The sequence below is a fragment of the Ranitomeya imitator genome, chromosome 6 (assembly GCF_032444005.1).
Source record: "Ranitomeya imitator isolate aRanImi1 chromosome 6, aRanImi1.pri, whole genome shotgun sequence".
NCBI classification, from domain to species: Eukaryota; Metazoa; Chordata; class Amphibia; order Anura; family Dendrobatidae; genus Ranitomeya; species Ranitomeya imitator.
In genome coordinates, this window is record NC_091287.1 from 178,526,578 (window position 1) to 178,547,412 (window position 20,835).

The 20,835-nt window shown below is 43.4% G+C and overlaps 1 protein-coding gene across 1 annotated transcript in view; it reads left to right on the plus strand.

The window, feature by feature from the left end:
- The window catches only part of GRB10 (growth factor receptor bound protein 10), a 424,392-nt gene that overhangs the window by 111,558 nt on the left and 291,999 nt on the right, over window positions 1-20,835 (plus strand). Inside the window, exon 2 of the mRNA XM_069730339.1 lies at window positions 13,822-13,905. Within this exon, the coding sequence (XP_069586440.1) occupies window positions 13,858-13,905 (48 nt within the window). The 5' untranslated portion in view covers window positions 13,822-13,857. The remainder of the gene's footprint in view (window positions 1-13,821; window positions 13,906-20,835) is intronic.

A 20,835-nucleotide genomic window follows, 5' to 3' on the forward strand; every position in this document is an offset into this window, starting at 1 on the left:
TTCTTCCACGCATGTTCAGTTTGAAAAGATGGGACCCGTCGCTGGATTCCTTCTTTTCACAGGCAGCCACGCATCCTGCGCCCATAGGCTTCCATTGTAGCCAGTGACGGGCAGCCCAGGATGCGTTGCTGACCGATTTTCCGACGTGCAGAAAAAAACGTTCCTCTGAACGTTTTCTCTGCCTGACGGACCTTTTTTTTTACGCAGGATCCAGTGCACGACGGATGAAACGGATGGCCATCTGTTACAATCCGTCGCTAAGGCTACTTTCACACTTTCGTCTTCTGGCAGCCGTCACAATGCATTGGCGTGACGTATCGACGGATGTGTCAAAAATAGTGAAAAACTGATGCAACACATCCAGTATTTTGACGGATCCGCTAGACTGTTCTGTCGAAAAATTGGATCCGTTGCATCAGTTTCATCCGTTTTTATGACTGATCCGTTTTCCATGCCTAAAAATAGGAATCTACCAAATGTGATTGGCTACTGGAAAATAGGAAAAACTACACTGACTGTTTATAAAAGGGTTTAGAAAAAGTAGCAGAGATGGAAGGAGTGCTTGTGAAGATTGCGAACGTAGTTACTGATGTGATTTTTGTGACCAATCGGCTGAATATAATAGTTCTTGAGAAGGAGGCAGCAGCAAAATGGAGGATTCTTCAACAGCGACGTCGCCGGTCACGACTATGGATACATCCCATAAACGCACGGCGGATGACCCGGGGCGTCTATTCAACTCTCTACCTGGAGTTGTGGCAGAACCCGGAGAAATTTTTTTAATTATGTTCGGATGAGGTAGTTACACTTTGATGTTTTGCTGGAACAAGTTGGGGATGTCATCCAAAGGCAGGACACACGCATGAGGTTTTTCATCGCACCGGCGGAGCGGCTGATGGTGACACTGCGGTAAGCCTACTTGTTATGTTTTTTTTTTTTTTTTAATCATTGTTCATATTTAATGCCTTGTAAACATGTTTTAACCTATGGAAAACCACATCAGCAGTGAACATGCTGCAGAAAATACTGCGCTGAAACACTGCGTTGCATTTTTTATTGTTTGTGGCCATTCCACAGTGTTTAACACCTGCTCCATAATAGGAATGCACAGATGTAAAAATGCTGTTTTTAATGTGCACTACAACAGAACAAAAACTTCCGCAGTGCAATTTATCGAAACTTAAAAAAAAGGAATATTTGTGTAAATTGCTTAAGAATGTTATGTTGGTCTTTGCAATTTTTACTAACATTTTTATTTGTTTTTCACAGATTCCTAGCTACAGGAGAATCCCTAACTTCACTACATTACCAGTTCCGCCTTGGAGTAACAACAATTTCCGGAATTGTGAAAGTGACCTGCCTGGCTATATGGGATACCTTGCACCAGGAGTACATTCCACAACCGACAATGGACATCTGGCTACAGAGTGCTGAACATTTTGAGAAATTGTGCCATTTCCCAAATTGCTTGGGTGCCGTAGGTGGCAAACACATCTGTATTGCAAAACCAGCAGGATCTGGCTCGAGTACTTTAACTACAAAAAGTACTTTTCAATAGTACTCATGGCCATAGCAGATGCCAATTGTAAATTTATGGCTGTGGACATTGGAGCCTATGGCCGGTCCAACGACTTGCAAGTCTTCAAAACTTCTCCGATGGGCCGTTGTCTGTATGGAGACAGCTATGATTTCTCACCAGCAAGACCACTCCCGGGAACAACTGGACCGCCTATGCCATTTGTCTGTGTTGATGAGGCATTCCAGTTGTCACCACACCTAGTAAAACTGTATGCAACAGAGACTTGACCCGAACAAAACGTTTTTAATTACCGCTTAACTAGAGCCAGACGAGTGGTGGAGTGCGCGTTTGGCATTTTAACCGCAAAGTGGAGAGTGCTGCTAACTGCCATTACACTGCCATTACACTGCACACAAACAGTGGATGAGGTTGTCAAGGCCTGTGTGGTGCTGCATAATTATGTTCTTTTCAAGGAGCCTGTTTCCATGGATGATGAGGACTCTGAGACAACCTTGTGGGATTACCAAAGCAGCTCTATTCGCTCCGCAGGTTCTGTATCCAGAATTAGGGACCACTTTGCCTACAGGTGACACGAAATGCTCAGCAGTGTTCCATGGCAAGACAACATAGTGTGAGATCTTTCTTTCATGTCTCGATGATTTGTTTCTGTGCACCAAGTTTTATTAGTTTCCAAAAGTTTGGTATGTTTTGTAATAAACCAAATATGTTATACCTTTTTACATGTGGTGTGTAATGTTTTTTTTTTACCATTAGTTTGTTACCATACCAGCATACCTAAATGAAGGCACTGAACTAAAAAGTAGTTTTTACACCCAAAAAAATTTTACTAAAAGTTTTGGAAAACTTTTTTTAAAAGTTAGTCATACCATATTTTTTATAAAACTTTTTGTGGTAAACAAATTTATAAAACTTTTTTTTGTATAACATACTTCAACATGTACATTTTTGAAAGATTTTTAACATAAAAAAAACAGTTTCAGAAGTCTGTAAAGTGTGGGGTGGAGATACTAGCGGAGGGGCTGGAAGGTTGGACCACGTCGATAGGTGGGGAAAGCCTACTGGGTTGGGGTGTAGTGGAAGGAAAAAACGGGAGGCTGAGCAGGGGTGGTGGTGTTGGGGTAGGTGGAATACTAAATGGGGAAGGAAAGCTTTACAAGGAAGAAAACATTGGGGAGGACATTGGGATTTGGGGCCGGGATGGGAATTGGGGCTGGGATGGGAATTGACTGGGTTGGGTGTTGGGCCTGGGCTGGGAATTTGGCCTGGGCTGGGAATGTTTGGAAAGGGTTGTTTGCAGAGACAGTGGTTGTGTGGGGGAGGTGTGAGAGTTGTTTGGGCTTCGGAGATGACCTGCACTAGAGCAGCATGGCAGCCTTGCATTACCCGCATCTGCTGGTCAAGAGTAAGCTTTTCCATGCTCCTGAGCATGGATTGAAAAAAAAGGTTGTGTGGAGATTGACTTGCATCTGAATGCAGCTTATCCATGCGACTGCTTTGTTCACTCATGCGTGTTTGCAGCATGTTGAACCCAGCAGTCACTTGCTCTCCCAAAATTTTTAAAGCGCTTTGGAAGGCTGCATTCAGATGCAAGAACTCGGGAGCATAGCTCCTTTCTGGACCCCTCTGTCGCTGCCGCCACGAACCTAATGGTGGTCTAGAGGTGGCAGGATCAGAGGGGTGGGGTAAAGGGAACGCTAACTCTTCACCAGCAGCTTCAAGAAACGAAGGCTGCAATGATGCTCCAGTGCTGGCGGTGGTGGAAGTGGATGGGGCAGAGGTACCTGAGGGGTCAGAGAGAGGGGTGGGGTCTAATGACGTGGCCCTCGGTGGCGGACTCCTGATAGATTGCTCCAGAGGGGTCCAAGGTAGATGCAGGCTCCCAATGGCTACAGATGGTGCTGTGGAAAAAAAACAATATATTGATAGGAAAAAGCCCTGCCTGAAACCAAACAAGTTAGGCAGGTAAACATGGTGAATTATTCAATGGGCTGTTGAATACTTACGTTCTACTCAGCATCGTTTCCCAGAGGAATGAGAGGGGACGGCTGTATTTATTTTTACCCGCGTCCTCTTGAGCCACTCCGGGGCCTGCATCTCCAAGTTAAACTTCCTCTTCAGGCGATCCCTGAGTGACCGCCACCGATTCTTAACCCTTTCACCTGTAAAGAGAAGAATGACAAAAAAATATGGGTTAAGTACAACACATTCCGACCTGCTCCAGAAATTACTGAAATGTGGCTACTTACCTTCTTGAGTCTGCTGCCTTGGATCTAGGTCCTCCCAGTTGCCTATAACGTTATGAGATACTTCCAACCAGAGCCTACGTGTGACTGTCAGATCTGCATGCCTGCGGTCAGTCATATTCCACAGCGGCTCCCGCTCGCAGACCTCCTCGATGAGGCGGTCCACATCAAGTCCCACTTCATCATCTGAGTCGGGAGCACGCTGAGAATCCTGTGAAAAGAGCAAAAAAAAAACACAAACATTAGTACACTAAAACACAAAAGTACCAAGACACAAAAAAAGCGCCGACTCTGGAAGCTGCAGGGAGGACCTTCACGTGCAGCAGACTAAAAAAAAAAAAAAGTTATGTTGGATGTAGGTATATGTGGTATGTGTACTGTGATGTATGATGAACTGTTTTGTATGTGTTGGGTGCACTGTGATGTGTGAAGTGACTGTTTTGGCACAACTGCGCCCGCTACTTGTATTTCTCCACCCATCTCGTCTCCTTCTGAGAGGCTCTTGGCTGCTTCAGCTTCCTGTGAAAACATAATGCATATAGTGGTTTACAGAAATTTTAATTAGAACATCAAAAAAATTTTAAATTTACCTCACTATGCTGACGCTGTGGAGGAGGGCTCTCAGAAGACATTTTTTTTTTTTTATTGCCGACTCGGTGGTGCCTGGTGTATATGCAAAAATGAAGACACTTGTAGGCTACTATACAAATGATATTCCAAGGTTATCAGGAAACTGGCTGGATGTCTCACACAGTGGTCCCTGGTGTCTTTTTGGCTCGGTGGTCCCTGGTGTATCTCCAAAAATAGACACTTGTAAGCTACTATACATCAGGAAACTCTTGATGGCTCAGTGGTCCCTAGTGTCCTGGTGGTCCCTGCTGGATCTGTAAGTATAAAGAATTTATACTTAGACCCATAAACCCCTCAAAGTAGCTAAAGTTAAAGATTTAAAAAGCACACTGCTCAAATGATCTGAGCAATGTTCAAGCAGGCCAACAAATGTTTTGAGAAACAATCCCCAAAAAATACCTGTCTGAGCTGGTTGACCTAGTGTAATAATGTGGCAGCTGTCAAACCATTTCCCCCCCCCACCCACAAAAATTAAAAAAAATACCCTCTTGTAAAATTGAAATGCCTTCACACCAGTTGTAAATGAATTGAACACATTTGTGATTTGAGAAGATCAGTAAAAATAACTTTTAAAAAAAAATACACCAATAAAAATTGGCTATAACCTTTTATATTAAAAAATAAACACTCAACCTACTGTGTATTGCATGTGTGGACATTTGAACATACACCGTTTTTAAAGTTTACCTTTGTGAAATGATACTACGGACATTTTGAATAAAATTTTTTTAGTTATTTATTTTTTTATTTTTTATTTTTTTGCCATGATAATTAGGAGCTACAATGCTCTTTATTGTAAATACAAGCAAATAGCGTGTAAATGTTTTCAACAATACAATAACAAAATACATAAAAATACCAAACACACACGCTCACACCACCAACACACACGCACACACTGAAACCACATGCTGCACACACCACACTACTTTCAATTAACTACATCACAAACATGCACGTGCAGTCACCCAGACGCACGCATGCGCCCGAAAGCACACAGAAGCACGCGCAACACATGCACACGCACAAAAGTAAACAGGCGTGCACACATAATGCATGCACACGCACAAAAGCACACAAGCGCACGCCAACACACAGATGCACATGCATAAAAGCACAGTCAGACATAAACACATGCACACGTGGCTGGCCACGCACACACGGCCACGCACACACGGCAGTACTCACACTGGCTGGAAGGCTGTAGCTTGACCCTGGCTTCAGGCAGCACAGTCAGGACTCTGGCTGAACAGGTTTTATAGCAGGCAGGCAGGCAGGCCCCTGGATGCTGGCTGGATGGATGCTGGCTCGCTTGCTGGCTGGCTGCAGTCTTCTGTCTGTCTTATTGCTGGTACATTTGGGGTTGATGCCACAGGACAGGTTTTATATAGATTAGATAGATATAGTTAGTGTCTGGCCAATTGGCTACAAAATCCTGATTCTGAGCATGCTCAATGTAAAAAGAAACGGATTCCAGCGCTGGATTCCATCATACGATGTGTCACGACGGATCCTGCGTCCATAGGCTTCCATTCTAGCAAACGACGCATGCCGCAGGATGCGTCGCGACATGTTTTCCCGATGCAGACAAACGTTACAATCAACGTTTTTTCCAGACGGTCTGCTAAATTTCGACGGATCCAGTGCACGACTGACACGACTGGTAGCAATCCGTCGCGATGCATTGCAAATAAGTCTATGGGAAAAAACGCATCCTGCAGGAAATTTTGCAGGATGCGGTTTTTTCACAAAGCGACGCATTGACGGCTGCCAGAAGACAGAAGTTTGAGGCCTAATACAAATCTATGTGAAAATGCATTTTTAAAAATCAACGGATTGTGACTGGAGCTGAAAGACGGAAATGTGAAAGAGGCCTAAGTGATTAGGTGACTGATTTCTACGGGTTTGTGAGATTAGTGATACCAGATTTATATTGGGCTTTTGTTTGGCTGCTGTCACACACGAAGATGCTTTTTAGGCTACTTTCACACTGGCGTTTTTTTCAATATGTCGCAATGCGTCGTTTAGGGGAAAAAAACGCATCCTGCAAAGTTGTTTGCAGGATGCGTTTTTGCCCCATAGATTAACATTAGCGATGCATTGACACACGTCGCAACCGTCGTGCGATGGTTGCGCCGTGTTGTGGTGGACCGCCGGGAGCAAAAAAGTTACATGTAACGTTTTTTTGCTGCCGATGGACCGCTTTTTCTGACCACGCATGCGCGGCCGGAACTCCGCCCCCACCTCCCCGCACCTTACAATGGGGCAGCGGATGTGCAGGAAAAATGCATCCGCTGCCTCCGTTGTGCCTCCATTTCACTGCTAGCGTCGGAACCTCGGCCCCATGCACTGCGACGGGCCGAGTCCGACGCTAGTGTGAAAATAGCCTTATTGTGAAAACTATAGTTTTTGCGTCACCATATTATGAGGGCTATCAGTTTTTCATATTTCAACCGACAGTCATGTGAGGGCTTGTTTTTTGGGGGATGAGCTGGCTTTTCTATTCTATTTATACCATTTTCGACTACATGACCTTTTTTTTTTTTTTTTTTATCGCTTTCTAATCCGGTTTTTGGTAGACTGAACAAAAACCAGCAAAAAAAAATTGGTGGTAAAATTGGTAAGGCAGCTTTATTTGGGTCAGTACGATTACTGCAATCCCATTTATATAATTTTTTTAAATGTTTTGGAGCTTTTGCACAATAAAAACAATTTTATAAAAAAATAATTTTGCATAGCTTTATTCTGACAGCTAGAAGTTTTTATTATTTTTTTTTTCTGTTGATGGAGCTGTATGGCAGCTTGTTTTTTGCGGGACAGGATGACATTTTCATTTTTATTAACGTCAATCGTTTTGATCGCGTTTTATTGCATTTTTTTCCCCGGCAGTATGATAAAGCATTGTTTTGGCTCGTTTTTACATTTTTTATGGTGTTCACCGAAAGGGGTTAATTAGTGGGGCAGTTTAATAGAGCGGTTCGTTATGGACTCAGGATACCAAATATGTGTACTTTTATTTTTTACTAGCTGAAGAGCCCGGCGTTGCCTGGGCATAGTAGATATCTGTGGTTAGTTTATAGCACCTCACTTCTCTTATTTTCCCATCACGCCTCTCATTTTCCCCCTCACATCTCTCATTTTCCCCCTCACTCCTCTCATTCCTCCTGAACACTTGTCATTTCAACCTCACATCTGTCATTTTCCAATCACTTCACTATTTTCCTTCACTCCTCTGATTTTGCACTCACACCTTTTCATTTTCACCTCACACCCCTCATTTTCACCTCACACCTCTCATATTCCCCTCAGTATATACATGTTTGTCATCTCCCTTATATATAGTATACACCTGTATGTCATCTCTTGTATATAGTATATACCTGTATGTCATCTCCCCTGTAAATAGTATATAACTGCTGTATGTCATCTCCTCCTGTATATTATATATACCTATGTCATCTCCTCCTGTATATAGTATATACCTGTCTCATCTCCTCCTATATATAGTATATTGTTATGATCTGGTGGTTTAGGAGCAACATGGGACGAGCTCTAAAGGAAGTTGTACCTGTACTGACCGCAGTCCCTAAGCTCAACACAACACTAGAAGTAGCCGTGGGATGCTCCTGACACTCCCTAGGCACCTCGTCACAGCCTAAGATCTAACTACCCCTAAAGATAGAAACAGGAAAACTATCTTGTCTCAGAGAAAATCCCCAAAGGATAGATAGCCCCCCACAAGTAATGACTGTGAGTGGAGAGGGAAAAGACATACACAGAATGAAACCAGGATGAGCACAGGAGGCCAGTCTAGCTAGATAGGACAGGATGGAATACTGTGCGGTCAGTATAAAACACTACAAAAAATCCACAGAGTTTACAAAAATTTCCACACCTGACTAAAGGTGTGGAGGGTAAATCTGCTTCCCAGAGCTTCCAGCTACACAGAATTAATTCATACTGACAAGCTGGACAAACATAGAAAGCACAGAACGGATAAGTCCACAACCTGTGGACAGAAAAGAGCAAGCAAGGACTTAACTTTGCTGAACTGGTCAGGATAACAGGGAAATCCAAAGAGATGTGAATCCAACCAGGAACCATTGACAAGTGGCACAAGCTGAAGGAAAGAGCCAGGCTAAATAGCCGAGCAGAATAGACAATCAGTGGATCAGCTGCTGACTGCTAAATCCAAGGAGCAGCCATTCCACTTAAAACCACCGGAGGGAGCCCAAGAGCAGAATTCACAACAGTATATACTGTACCTGTATGTCATCTCCTCCTGTATATAGGATATACTGGTCATCTCCTACTGTATATAGTATGTACCTGTATGTCATCTCCTCCTGTATAAGTATATGCCTGTGTCATCTCCTGTATATACGTGTCATCGCCCCTGTATATAGTATATACGGGTCATCTTCTGTATATAGTATATACCTGTCATCTCCCCTGTATATAGTATGTCATCTCCCCTGTATATAGTATGTCATCTCCCCTGTATATAGTATATACCTGTCATCTCCTCCTGTATATAGTATATACATGTCATCTCCCCTGTATATAGTATGTCATCTCCCCTGTATATAGTATATACCTGTCATCTCCTCCTGTATATACCTGTCATCTCCCCTGTATATAGTATATACTGGTGTCATCTCCTGTATATAGTGTGTACCTGTATGTCATCTCCTCCTGTATATAGTATATACATGTCATCTCCCCTGTATATAGTATATACGTGTCATCTCCTCCTGTATATAGTATATACCTGTCATCTCCTGTATATAGTATATACCTGTCATCTCCTCCTGTATATAGTATACTAGATTGTGGCCCGATTCAAACGCATCGGGTATTCTAGAATATGCATGTCCCCGTAGTATATGGACAATGATGATTCCAGAATTCGCGGCAGACTGTGCCCATCGCTGATTGGTCGAGGCAACCTTTATGACATCATCGTCGCCATGGCAACCATTATGACATCTACGTCGATACTGTGCCCGTCGCTGATTGGTCGAGGCGAATTCGCGGCAGACTGTGCCCGTCGCTGATTGGTCGAGGCAACCTTTATGACATCATCGTCACCATGCTGTGCCCGTCGCTGAGTGGTCGAGGCCTGCCGGCCTCGACCAATCAGACGCGGGATTTCCAGGACAGACACAGACAGACCCTTAGACAAACTATATATTCTAGATTGTGGCCCAATTCTAACGCATCGGGTATTCTAGAATATGCATGTCCCCGTAGTATATGGACAATGATGATTCCAGAATTTGCGGCAGACTGTGCCCGTCGCTGATTGGTCAAGGCAACCTTTATGACATCATCGTCGCTGTGCCCGACGCTGATTGGTCGAGGCAACCTTTATGACATCATCGTCGCCATGCTGTGCCCGTCGCTGATTGGTCGAGGCCTAGCGGCCTCGACCAATCAGCAACGGGCACAGCGACGATGATGTCATAAAGGATGTAGAAATCCCACGTTTCTGATTCAGCGACGGGCACAGTATCGACGTAGATGTCATAATGGTTACCATGGCGACGATGATGTCATAAAGGTTGCCTCGACCAATCAGCGAGGGGCACAGTCTGCCGCGAATTCTGGAATAATCATTGTCCATATACTACGGGGACATGCATATTCTAGAATACCCGATGCGTTAGAATCGGGCCACAGTCTAGTATATAGATAATTGTCTAAGGGTTTTTCCGTCTGTCTGTCCTGGAAATCCCGCGTCTCTGATTGGTCGAGGCCCGGCGGCCTCGACCAATCAGCGAAGGGCACAGTATTGACGTAGAAATCCCGCGTCTCTGATTGGTCGAGGCCAAGTTGTCAAGTTGTGTGTGTTGAGTTGCATGTGGCGACTTTTGTGAGATGAGTTTTGTGTGGTGACATGCGTGTAGCAACTTTGTGTCGAGTTGCATGTGACAGGTTAGTGTAGCAAGTTATGTGCAGCAAGTTTTGCGCTTGGCGAGTTTTATGTGTGGTGCGTTTTGAGTGCAAGTTGTGTGAGGCAACTTTTGCATGTGTTGCAACTTTTGTGCATGTGGCAATTTTTCCGCGTGTGCAAGTTTTGCGTGTGGCAAGTTTTCCATGAGGTGAGTTTTGCACGTGTGGCGAGTTTTGCGTGAGCCTAGTTTTGCATGTGGTGAGTTTTGCGCATGGCGAGTTTTGAGCGGCGACTTTTGTGTTTCGACTTTTATGTGGCGAGGTTGGTGTATGTGTGGTGAAATGTGTGCTGAGGGTGGTATATGTGTTCAAGCACGTGGTAGTGTGTGTTGCATTTTGTGTGTGTGTTCATATCCCCGTGTGTGGAGAGTATCCCATGTCGGGGCCCCGCCTTAGCAACTGTACGGTATATACTTTGGCGCCATCGCTCTCACTCTTTAAGCCCCCCTTGTTCACATCTGGCAGCTGTCAATTTGCCTCCAACACACTTTTCCTTTCACTTTTTCCCCATTATGTAGATAGGGGCAAAATTGTTTGGTGAATTGGAACGCCCGGGGTTAATATTTTGCCTCACAACATAGCCTATGATGCTCTCGGGGTCCAGACGTGTGACTGCAAAATTTTGTGGCTGCAGCTGCGACTGTGCAGATGCCAATCCGGGACATACACACATAATAATAATAATAATCTTTATTTTTATATAGCACTAACATATTCCGCAGCGCTTTACAGTTTGCACACATTATCATCACTGTCCCCGATGGGGCTCACAATCTAGAATCCCTATCAGTATGTCTTTGGAATGTGGGAGGAAATCGGAGTGCCCGGAGGAAACCCACGCAAACACGGAGAGAACATACAAACTCTTTGCAATGTTGTCCTGGGTGGGATTAGAACCCAGGACCCCAGCGCTGCAAGGCTGCAGTGCTAACCACTGCACCACCGTGCTGCCCATATACACACATACACACACACACATTCAGCTTTATATTTGCATAAATGTATTTATTGGAAAAATATTTTTCTTTATTTAGGGATTTTTTTTTAATTAACTTTGTAATTTTTATTTTAAACTTTTTTACATTGTCCCAGTATTGGACATCACTGTATTATCAGATCTCTGATCTGACACGCTGCGCTGTAGAGTATCAGATCAGCGACCTAACAGACAGGGAAGAAGGCATGCCGGCGCCTGCCCCAGCAGGTGCTCACAAACCACCTTCATTGTAGGAGCGGAAGGACCTCACGGCCATCTTGGAGTCGGGTCTCCATGGAGACCATCAGGACAACATAATCGATCATTTTTCCCATCCATTTCAATGTTTTCACTGCTTCCACAGACCTGCATGTAGGGTCCGCCAGAAAAATGCTTGGATTTCCCATTGAATCCCATTATACTAGTTAAGGTACCTTCACACTAAACGATATCGCTAGCGATCTGTGACGTTGCAGCGTCCTGGCTAGCGATATCGTTCAGTGTGACACGCAGCAGCGATCAGGATCCTGCTGCGATGTCGTTGGTCGGGGCTAGAGGGCCAGAACTTTATTTGGTCGCTGGCTCTCCCGCTGACATCGCTGAATCGGCGTGTGTGACACCGATTCAGCGATGTCTTCACTGGTAACCAGGGTAAACATCGGGTTACTAAGCGCAGGGCCGCGCTTAGTAACCCGATGTTTACCCTGGTTACCAGCGTAAAAGTTAAAAAAACAAACACTACATACTTACCTACCGCTGTCTGTCCTCGACGCTCTGCTTCTCTGCTCTGGCTGTGAGCGCCGGGCAGCCGGAAAGCAGAGTGGTGACGTCACCGCTCTGCTTTCCGGCTGCTGCGCTCAGTCAGTGCAGGAAAGCACAGCGCCGGGGACAGACAGCGGTAGGTAAGTATGTAGTGTTTGTTTTTTTAACTTTTACAATGGTAACCAGGGTAAACATCGGGTTACTAAGCGCGGCCCTGCGCTTAGTAACCCGATGTTTACCCTGGTTACCGGCATCGTTGGTCGCTGGAGAGCTGTCTGTGTGACAGCTCTCCAGCGACCAAACAGCGACGCTGCAGCGATCCGGATCGTTGTCTGGATCGCTGCAGCGTCGCTTAGTGTGAAGGTACCTTTACTCAAAACAAGAAAAGCATTAGGAATTGCTTGTTTCGAGTAACGAGCAGGCAAACGGCTTAGTCCTTTTTCATCTCTAAACTTTACAGATCATATTACAGTTGAGACCAGTTTAGAGAATAAATTACAAGTGTGTACCTGTTGTTGGTTGTTGTGACTTTAGTCCTGAAAGGGAACTTGTCAGGTCAATGTTGCTTTATGGCTGTAATGATGACTACATAGGCACTTGTCTAGTAGAAGGTATGTTTATTTTGGGACGTCAGATGTGCCAGCCAAGAGAAATCTAGTGTACATGCCATATACAAATCAAGCTGGAGGTTCTTGGGCTTGTCACTGCATGCTGACGTAGTACAAGTGCATTGATGTACCCCCTGTGCACTTCCAGCCGGACTTCTGTGCTAGATTTCTCATTACCACAGCGCATAAGTATCTCTACAAAAAATACTACTTCTGTTGTAGAATAATTGCCTACGCATCCATATCACAACGATGTATGGAAAAAGTGACAGGTTTCTATTAATGAATCTGTCACCAGATTGTTGATACTGTCCCCAACAGTGGCTTGTTTTCTAGGGATGTCCTAGTTTCTAGGTGCAGCTGTTTTGATAAGTCGTTTCTTGAAGATCCAGCAAAGCTCAAAAGCGGAGCTGTGTATTACCCCCACCCCTATAATGGATTGCAAGCTTTCTCGATGCCCAGTGTACACAAAGCTGGCAATCCAGTTGAGGGGATGAGGTTATGAGAAGCAGGTCTAGGCAGCACGAAATGGCTAATCAAGTAGTGTTGATCTCCTGAGAAAACACTGATTTTATTGAAACTACAGTAAACTTCCTACAAAGTGACACATTCCTCTAATCAAGGTCTCGGTCTACCTCAGGCTGCTCTAACACTACATAGTAAAACCCTCCTGAAAGAACCATAATTAGCATCTGCATTATGCAATGTTGAGGTTGGGACGTATAAAGGGCCACTTGCTTCTTCATGCCTTCGGGAGTGCTGGGGTTGTGGGTGCAAATGCCACCAAGCATGTCCGTTACTGCCTCCTAAACAGATACTGGTCAGATTTGAAAACTGTGCTATGTTGTGCATAAATATGTGATTCTTCAGAATTTGTTTTTAGTCTTTGCCTGATGGAGACCTGTGTAGTCTCGAAAGCTTGCAATTTCTTACCATCTTTTCAGTTAGCCATTAAAAGGTATCAACCACTGAGGACTCTCAATTCTAGATATTTTTCTATCTACTGGCTAACACGGTACCAAGATATTTATCTTTCCTGTCGTTTTTGTGAAATTGGTAAAAAGATCTTTCAATATCACTAATGTCATTGTTTTTTTTTCTTAACAGGTGTTGGCAAAATTTAAAACGGATATTAATAAACAGATGGCTTTATCTGGATGTCCAGATGCTTTTTTACTCCCCTATTATCAGGTAAAGTAGTAATAATATTATAATTTTTTTTTCTATATTTGCTAATTTAGTACCGGATTGTACACCTCTTAAACAGGAGCCCTCTCCAAAATTTACAGCAGCAAGGAGTCTGAACCTGCTGAAGGCACCTGTTGCTGCCATACTTGTACTCCATTGAAATTCACTGTATAGAACAAGTGATAAGATGATCGCAGGTCGACTTCCCTATAGGAATTACCGTATATACTCAAGTATAAGCCGACCCCCCCATCCTAATTTTGCAACAAAAAAATGGGAAAACTTATTGACTCGAGTATAAGCCTAGGGTGGTAAATGCAGCAGCTACGGGTAAATGTTAAAAATAAAATTAGATACCAATAAAAGTAAAATTAATTGAGACATCAGTAGGTTGTGTTCTTGAATATCCATATTGAATCAGGAGCCCCATATAATGCTCCATACAGTTCATTATGGCCCCATATAATGCTCCATGCGGTTCTTTATGGCCCCATAAATGCCCCATATAATACTGCATGCAGTTCTTTATGGCCCCATAGATGCCCCATATAATGCTCCATGCAGTTCTTTATGGCCCCATAGATGTCCCATATAATGCTCCATGCAGTTCTTTATGGCCCCATATAATGCTCCATGCAGTTCTTTATAGCCCCATAGATGCCCCATATAATGCTAATGCAGTTCTTTATGGCCCCATAGATGCCCCATATAATGCTCCATGCAGTTATGGCCCCATAGATGCCCCATATAATGCTCCATGCAGTTATGGCCCCATAGATGCCCTATATAATGCTCCATGCAGTTATGGCCCCATAGATACCCCATATAATGCTCCATGCAGTTATGGCCCCATAAATGCACCATGCAGTTATGGCCCCATAGATGCCCCATATAATGCTCCATGCAGTTCTTTATGCATTGTGCCACATGTAATGCTGCTGCACTAAAAAAAAAAATGACATGCTAGCCTCTCATCACTGCTCCTCAGCGTCCCGTCTCTCCGCACTGACTGTTCAGGCAGAGGGCGGCGCGCACACTAATACGTCATCGCACCCTCTGACCTGAACAGTCACAGCAAGAGGATGGGAAGACAGGGCGGCGGTGGAACGCAGAAAGGTGAATATGACATAATCACCTGCTCCCAGCGCTCCGGATGCGGTCCCTGCATGTCCCACGGTCTCCGGGAGCGGCAGCTTCTTCCTTTAGTGAGCGATCACATGGTACCGCTCATTACAGTAATGAATATGTGGCTCCACCCCTATGGGAGTGGAATCTATATTCATAACTTTAATGAGCGGTACCAGTGACCGCTGAACAGGGGAAGAAGCTGCAGGCACCCGAAGACCGTGGGACATGCAGGGACCACGTCAGGAGTGTCGGGAGCAGGTGAGTATTTGACAGGCGTCTCTCCCCCTCACCTGCCGACCACCCCCGCCTTCCATGACTCGAGTATAAGCCGAGAGGGGCACTTTCAGCCCATTTCTTTGGGCTGAAAATCTCGGCTTATACTCTAGTATATACGGTAGATAAAATAAAATTGTTCCTGTCTTATAAATGTGTGTGGTGTAATGGTTGGGTCTCGGCATACCGGAACACAGTCAGTGATGTCCTGGGTGGGGAGGAAGCTAGAGAGAATAGACATCACAGCTAATTCTTTGATAGTTTTTAACCCCTCTCTGACCTTAGACGTGCTATCCCGTCGAGGTGACCTGGGCCTATCTGACCCTCGATGGGATAGTACGTCATAGTGATCGACCGCGCTCTCGAGGGGCCGAGGGTCTCTTACCTCCTCCTCCTTGCAGCAGGCCCGGATCCAAAATGGCCGCGGCATCCGGGTCCTGCAGGGAGGTGGCTTCACAGCGCCTGCTCAGAGCAGGCGCCGGGAAGTCTCCAGGAGTGCACAGAAAAGTGTCAGATCAGCGATCTTACACTATAACTTGAAATATATATATGTGTGTGTGTTTCCTATAAATACATTTCTTTATGTAAATAAAAGAACAAAAGTACACATATTTAGTATCGCCGCGTCCGTAACGATCCGACCTATAAAACTGTCCCACTAGTTAACCCCTTCAGTGAACACCGTAAAAGAGGCAAAACGCTTTATTATCATACCGCCAAAAAAAAGGTGGAATAACACGCGATCAAAAAGACTGATATAAATAACCATGGTACCGCTGAAAACGTCATCTGTCCCGCAAAAGACGAGCCGCCATACAGCATCATCAGCGAAAAAATACAAGTTAGTCCTCAGAATAAAGCGATGCAAAAGTAATTATTTTTTCTATAAAATAGTTTTTATCGTATGAAAGCGCCAAAACATAAAAAAAGGTATAAATGAAAAAATGAGGTATCGCTGTAATCTAACTGACCCGAAGAATAAAACTGCTTTATCCATTTTACCAAACGCGGAACGGTATAAACGCCTCCCCCAAAAGAAATTCATGAATAGCTGGTTTTTGGTCATTCTGCCTCACAAAAATCGGAATAAAATGCGATCAAAAAATGTCACGTGCCCGAAAATGTTACCAATAAAAACGTCAACTCGTCCCTCAAAAAACAAGACCTCACATGACTCTGTGGACCAAAATATGGAAAATTATAGCTGTCAAAATGTGGTAACGCAAAAAAAATTTTTTCCAATAAAAAGCGTCTTTCAGTGTGTGACGGCTGCCAATCATAAAAATCTGCTAAAAAACCCGCTATAAAAGTAAATAAAACCCCCCTTCATCACTCCCTTAGTTAGGGAAAAATTAAAAAAATGTATTTCCATTTTCCCATTAGGGTTAGGGCTAGGGTTAGGGCTACAGTTAGGGTTGGGGCTAAAGTTAGGGTTAGGGTTGGGGTTAAAGTTAGGGTTAGGGTTGGGGCTAAAGTTAGGGTTAGGGTTGGGGCTAAAGTTAGGGTTAGGGTTGGGGCTAAAGTTAGGGTTAGGGTTGGGGCTAAAGTTACAGTTAGGGTTTAGATTACATTTACGGTTGGGATTAGGGTTAGGGGTGTGTCAGGGTTAGAGGTGTTGTTAGGGTTACTGTTGGGATTAGGGTTAGGGGTGTGTTTGGATTAGGGTGTTTGGGGGGTTTCCACTGTTTAGGCACATCAGGGGCTCTGCAAACGCAACATGGCGTCCGATCTCAATTCCAGCCAATTCTGCGTTAAAAAGTAAAACAGTGCTCCTTCCCTTCCGAGCTCTCCTGTGTGCCCAAACAGGGGTTTACCCCAATATATGGGGTATCAGCGTACTCCGTACAAATAGGACAACAACTTTTGTGGTCCAATTTCTCCTGTTACCCTCGGGAAAATACAAAACTGGGGGCTAAAAAATAATTTTTGTGGGAAAAAATGTTTGTTTTATTTTTACGGCTCTGCATTATAAACTTCTGTGAAGCCCTTGGTGGGTCAAAGTGCTCACCACACCTCTAGATAAGTTCCTTAGGGGGGTCTACTTTCCAAAATGGTGTCACTTGTGGGGGGTTTCAATGTTCAGGCACATCAGTGGCTCTCCAAACGCAACATGGCGTCCCATCTCAATTCCTGTCAATTTTGCATTGAAAAGTCAAATGGCGTTCCTTCCCTTCCGAGCTCTCCCATGCACCCAAACAGTGGTTTACCCCCACATATGGGGTATCAGCATACTCAGGACAAATTGTACAACAACTTTTGGGGTCCAATTTCTCCTTTTACCCTTGGTAAAATAAAACAAATTAGAGCTGAAATAATTTTTTTGTGAAAAAAAGTTAAATGTTAATTTTTATTTAAACATTCCAAAAATTCCTGTCAAACACTTGAAGGGTTAATAAACTTCTTGAATGGTGTTGTGAAAATGAGAAATTGCTGGTCAACTTTTAACCCTTATAACTCCCTAACAAAAAAAATTTTGGTTCCAAAATTGTGCTGATGTAGACATGTGGGAAATGTTACTTATTAAGTATTTTGTGTGACATATCTCTGTGATTTAATTGCATAAAAATTCAAAGTTGGAAAATTGCAAAATTTTCAAAATTTGTCAAATTTCTGTTTTTTTCACAAATAAACGCAGGTAATATCAAAGAAATTTTACCACTATCATGAAGTACAATATGTCACGAGTAAATAATGTCAGAATCACTGGGATCCGTTGAAGCGTTCCAGAGTTATAACCTCATAAAGGGACAGTGGTCAGAATTATAAAAATCGGCCCGGTCATTAACGTGCAAACCACGGGGGTAAAGGGGTTAAGCCCACCCAATTTTTTTTTCCACAAGGGTAACAGGAAAACAAAAAAAACAAACTTTCTTATGCAATTTTTCCTAAGTGCGCCAATACTCAATATGTGGGCAAAAACAAAACTACAGCTATGCCACATTTGTTTTTTTTCTTTTTATTTGGAGCGATTACACAATCTTTTATAGAAAAATAGCTCTCAGAATAAAGCAATTAAATTTATATATTTTTAATTTTTCCACTGATGAAGCTGTAAGGTGGATTTTTTTGCAGGACAGAATTAAGTTTTCGGCTGTTTTTTTAAATTTCTGTAGCTTGGTGATCTGGGGGTTTTCATGACAATGATGGTACCCCCGCAATGGTGTCGGGGGTGCCCATCTGCAGGCAGTTAATGTCCCTCTGCATGTCTCCTAAATGTTGCAAATGCTCTCAATCGCCTCATTTAAGTAAGGCTACTTTCACACTAGCGTCGGAATCTCCCCGTCGCAATGCGTCGGGCAGAGATTCCGACGCTAGTGTTTAACGCACTGCACAACGGGTGCAGCGGATGCATTTCTCCGGCGCATCCGCTGCTCCATTGTGAGGTGCGGGGAGGTGGGGGCGGAGTTCCGGCCGCGCATGCGCGGTCGGAAAAAGCGGTCCGTCAGGAGCAAAAAACGTTACATGTGACGTTTTTTGGTCCCGGCGGTCCACCACAACACGGCGCAACCGTCGCACGACGGTTGCGACGTGTGGCAAAGCGTCGCAATGCGTCGCTAATGTTAATCTATGGGGCAAAAACGCATCCTGCAAACAACTTTGCAGGATGCGTTTTTTGCCATAAACGACGCATTGCGACGTCTGGCAAAAAACGCCAGTGTGAAAGTAGCCTTAAACTGTAAACACTATGATGGAGGCTTTTTGCAGGGTAAGTGACAGTTCTTGTGCAGGCACCGCTCTTGTGCCTGCCTAATCCTCATTCTAACTGTACACCAGTTTCCTAAAACTCCTTCCTGATCATGTATAGTTGCGTCAAATGTTGGGATGAAGGTTAAATGAAATTGATCAGAATTAAATGATACCAAATTCTGTGGCCTTTAAAAAATAAAAAAAAACAATATTTGCACTAACTCGTAATGGAACAATGTGCCTGTCAAGCGCAGGCTAGAAAAATGCCTAGAATATCTAATTTTCTCAATTTGTGATCTAAAAGTGATCATAGACCTTCATATGGATGTAATAAAAGAGACTACACATTATCAGGTGCAAAACAAACCCATTTACTCAACATAAAAGTAATCACTTTGATATACACAAATTTCATTGTGACCGAGAAGCACGCTTTTATTTGTAAGAAAATCTGTCTTATTTATATGAAATATCCACAAACCTTTCTCTATTCATTCATAAAACAAGCTAAATAAACAATAGTAATGACTAAAAACATTACATACGAACCTTATAAAGTGTGATGTGTTCGGGACCAATGAGCCTGAGAAGCCAGCACAGCTATATCTTCCTTCCTGAAGCTCTGCAGACCAACTGTGGTATCAGGTTTCACACAGCAGCTAGAGCCAGGAGTCGATCTAGAAGGAGGGGCTTTCCTGAAAATCTGGTGAGAAGGGAGAAATGAAAGTAGAAGAGCTGCGCCTGTCAGATCCATTGTTCCTGACGGAGGGTTACTTTTCCAACCTGTGTATGAGCACGCTATAAGATTTATTGTATGCTAATATGGATTAGTGCATTTCGGGCTCATAAGCAGCCAGATCAGGATATTTGATTTGGTAAACCAGTTACTGCTTTATGCACTGGGTAGCTTTTACTCCTAGTTACAATATATTGTACAAAATCGCCCATCAATAGTATACAAAAACCATTAATAAAAATATATTGTAGAGTTGAGGTTTTGGCAAAACTAGCCAAACTAGCTTTATGAGAAGCATTTTCATGTCCATCATTGACATACCTTAAATGTATGTTCAATACACACTTGTTGTTTTACCGTATAGTGACACTAAAATGGGTTGCATTGTAAAACAGTTGATTCTCTATTGCAGCCACTTACTATATAGAATTCTTGGGCATCTACAGCTCTCATATTGGGCAAATCACTAGTTTAAAATATATTGCCAGTGATGTTTTTGATCTGACATTGCCTATTAGCAAAATACTTTAAATGTTAAATTATTGTTGTCATACTATTGCCTTGTCTTTTGCACCAACAAAAGACATAAATTGGCAAGACCAGAGGGTTTTTTTTTTTTTTTGTTCCTGGAAATTCTGCTTCGTTCTGATTTCTCAGAAAATGGGAGGATTTGCAGTGGTTCTGCTCTTGTGAAAGAAGTTCACAATCTTGGATTCTTTACATATTAGTCAGATTTTCATCCCAGTGTGGTAAGCTAAGGGACTAAATATTTTCTCATAGTAATTTTTTTTCCGTTTTTAATGCACCTCCACCCAGTCTCAAAAGCTACAGCAGTATTGACTACTGAGCACTGCTTCTCGATGAGGCATTAATGTTTTAAGCACGGAGAATAAATTCCTATGAAATCTTTGCTATTTTATTTGTAAATACTATTATTTGTATAATAATAGTAAGGCGATGTGCATGTGAAGCATGTTTGCACCAGCCTTTCTGTCCAGTTTTTCACCAAGCAGTACAGAAGCCGTGTGAGAGATGACTACCTCTGCAAGTCTGAGTTCTGCCAAGTGTCAGTTGTGGATGTCTCTAAAGAAAGTAAAATAAAAGGTATT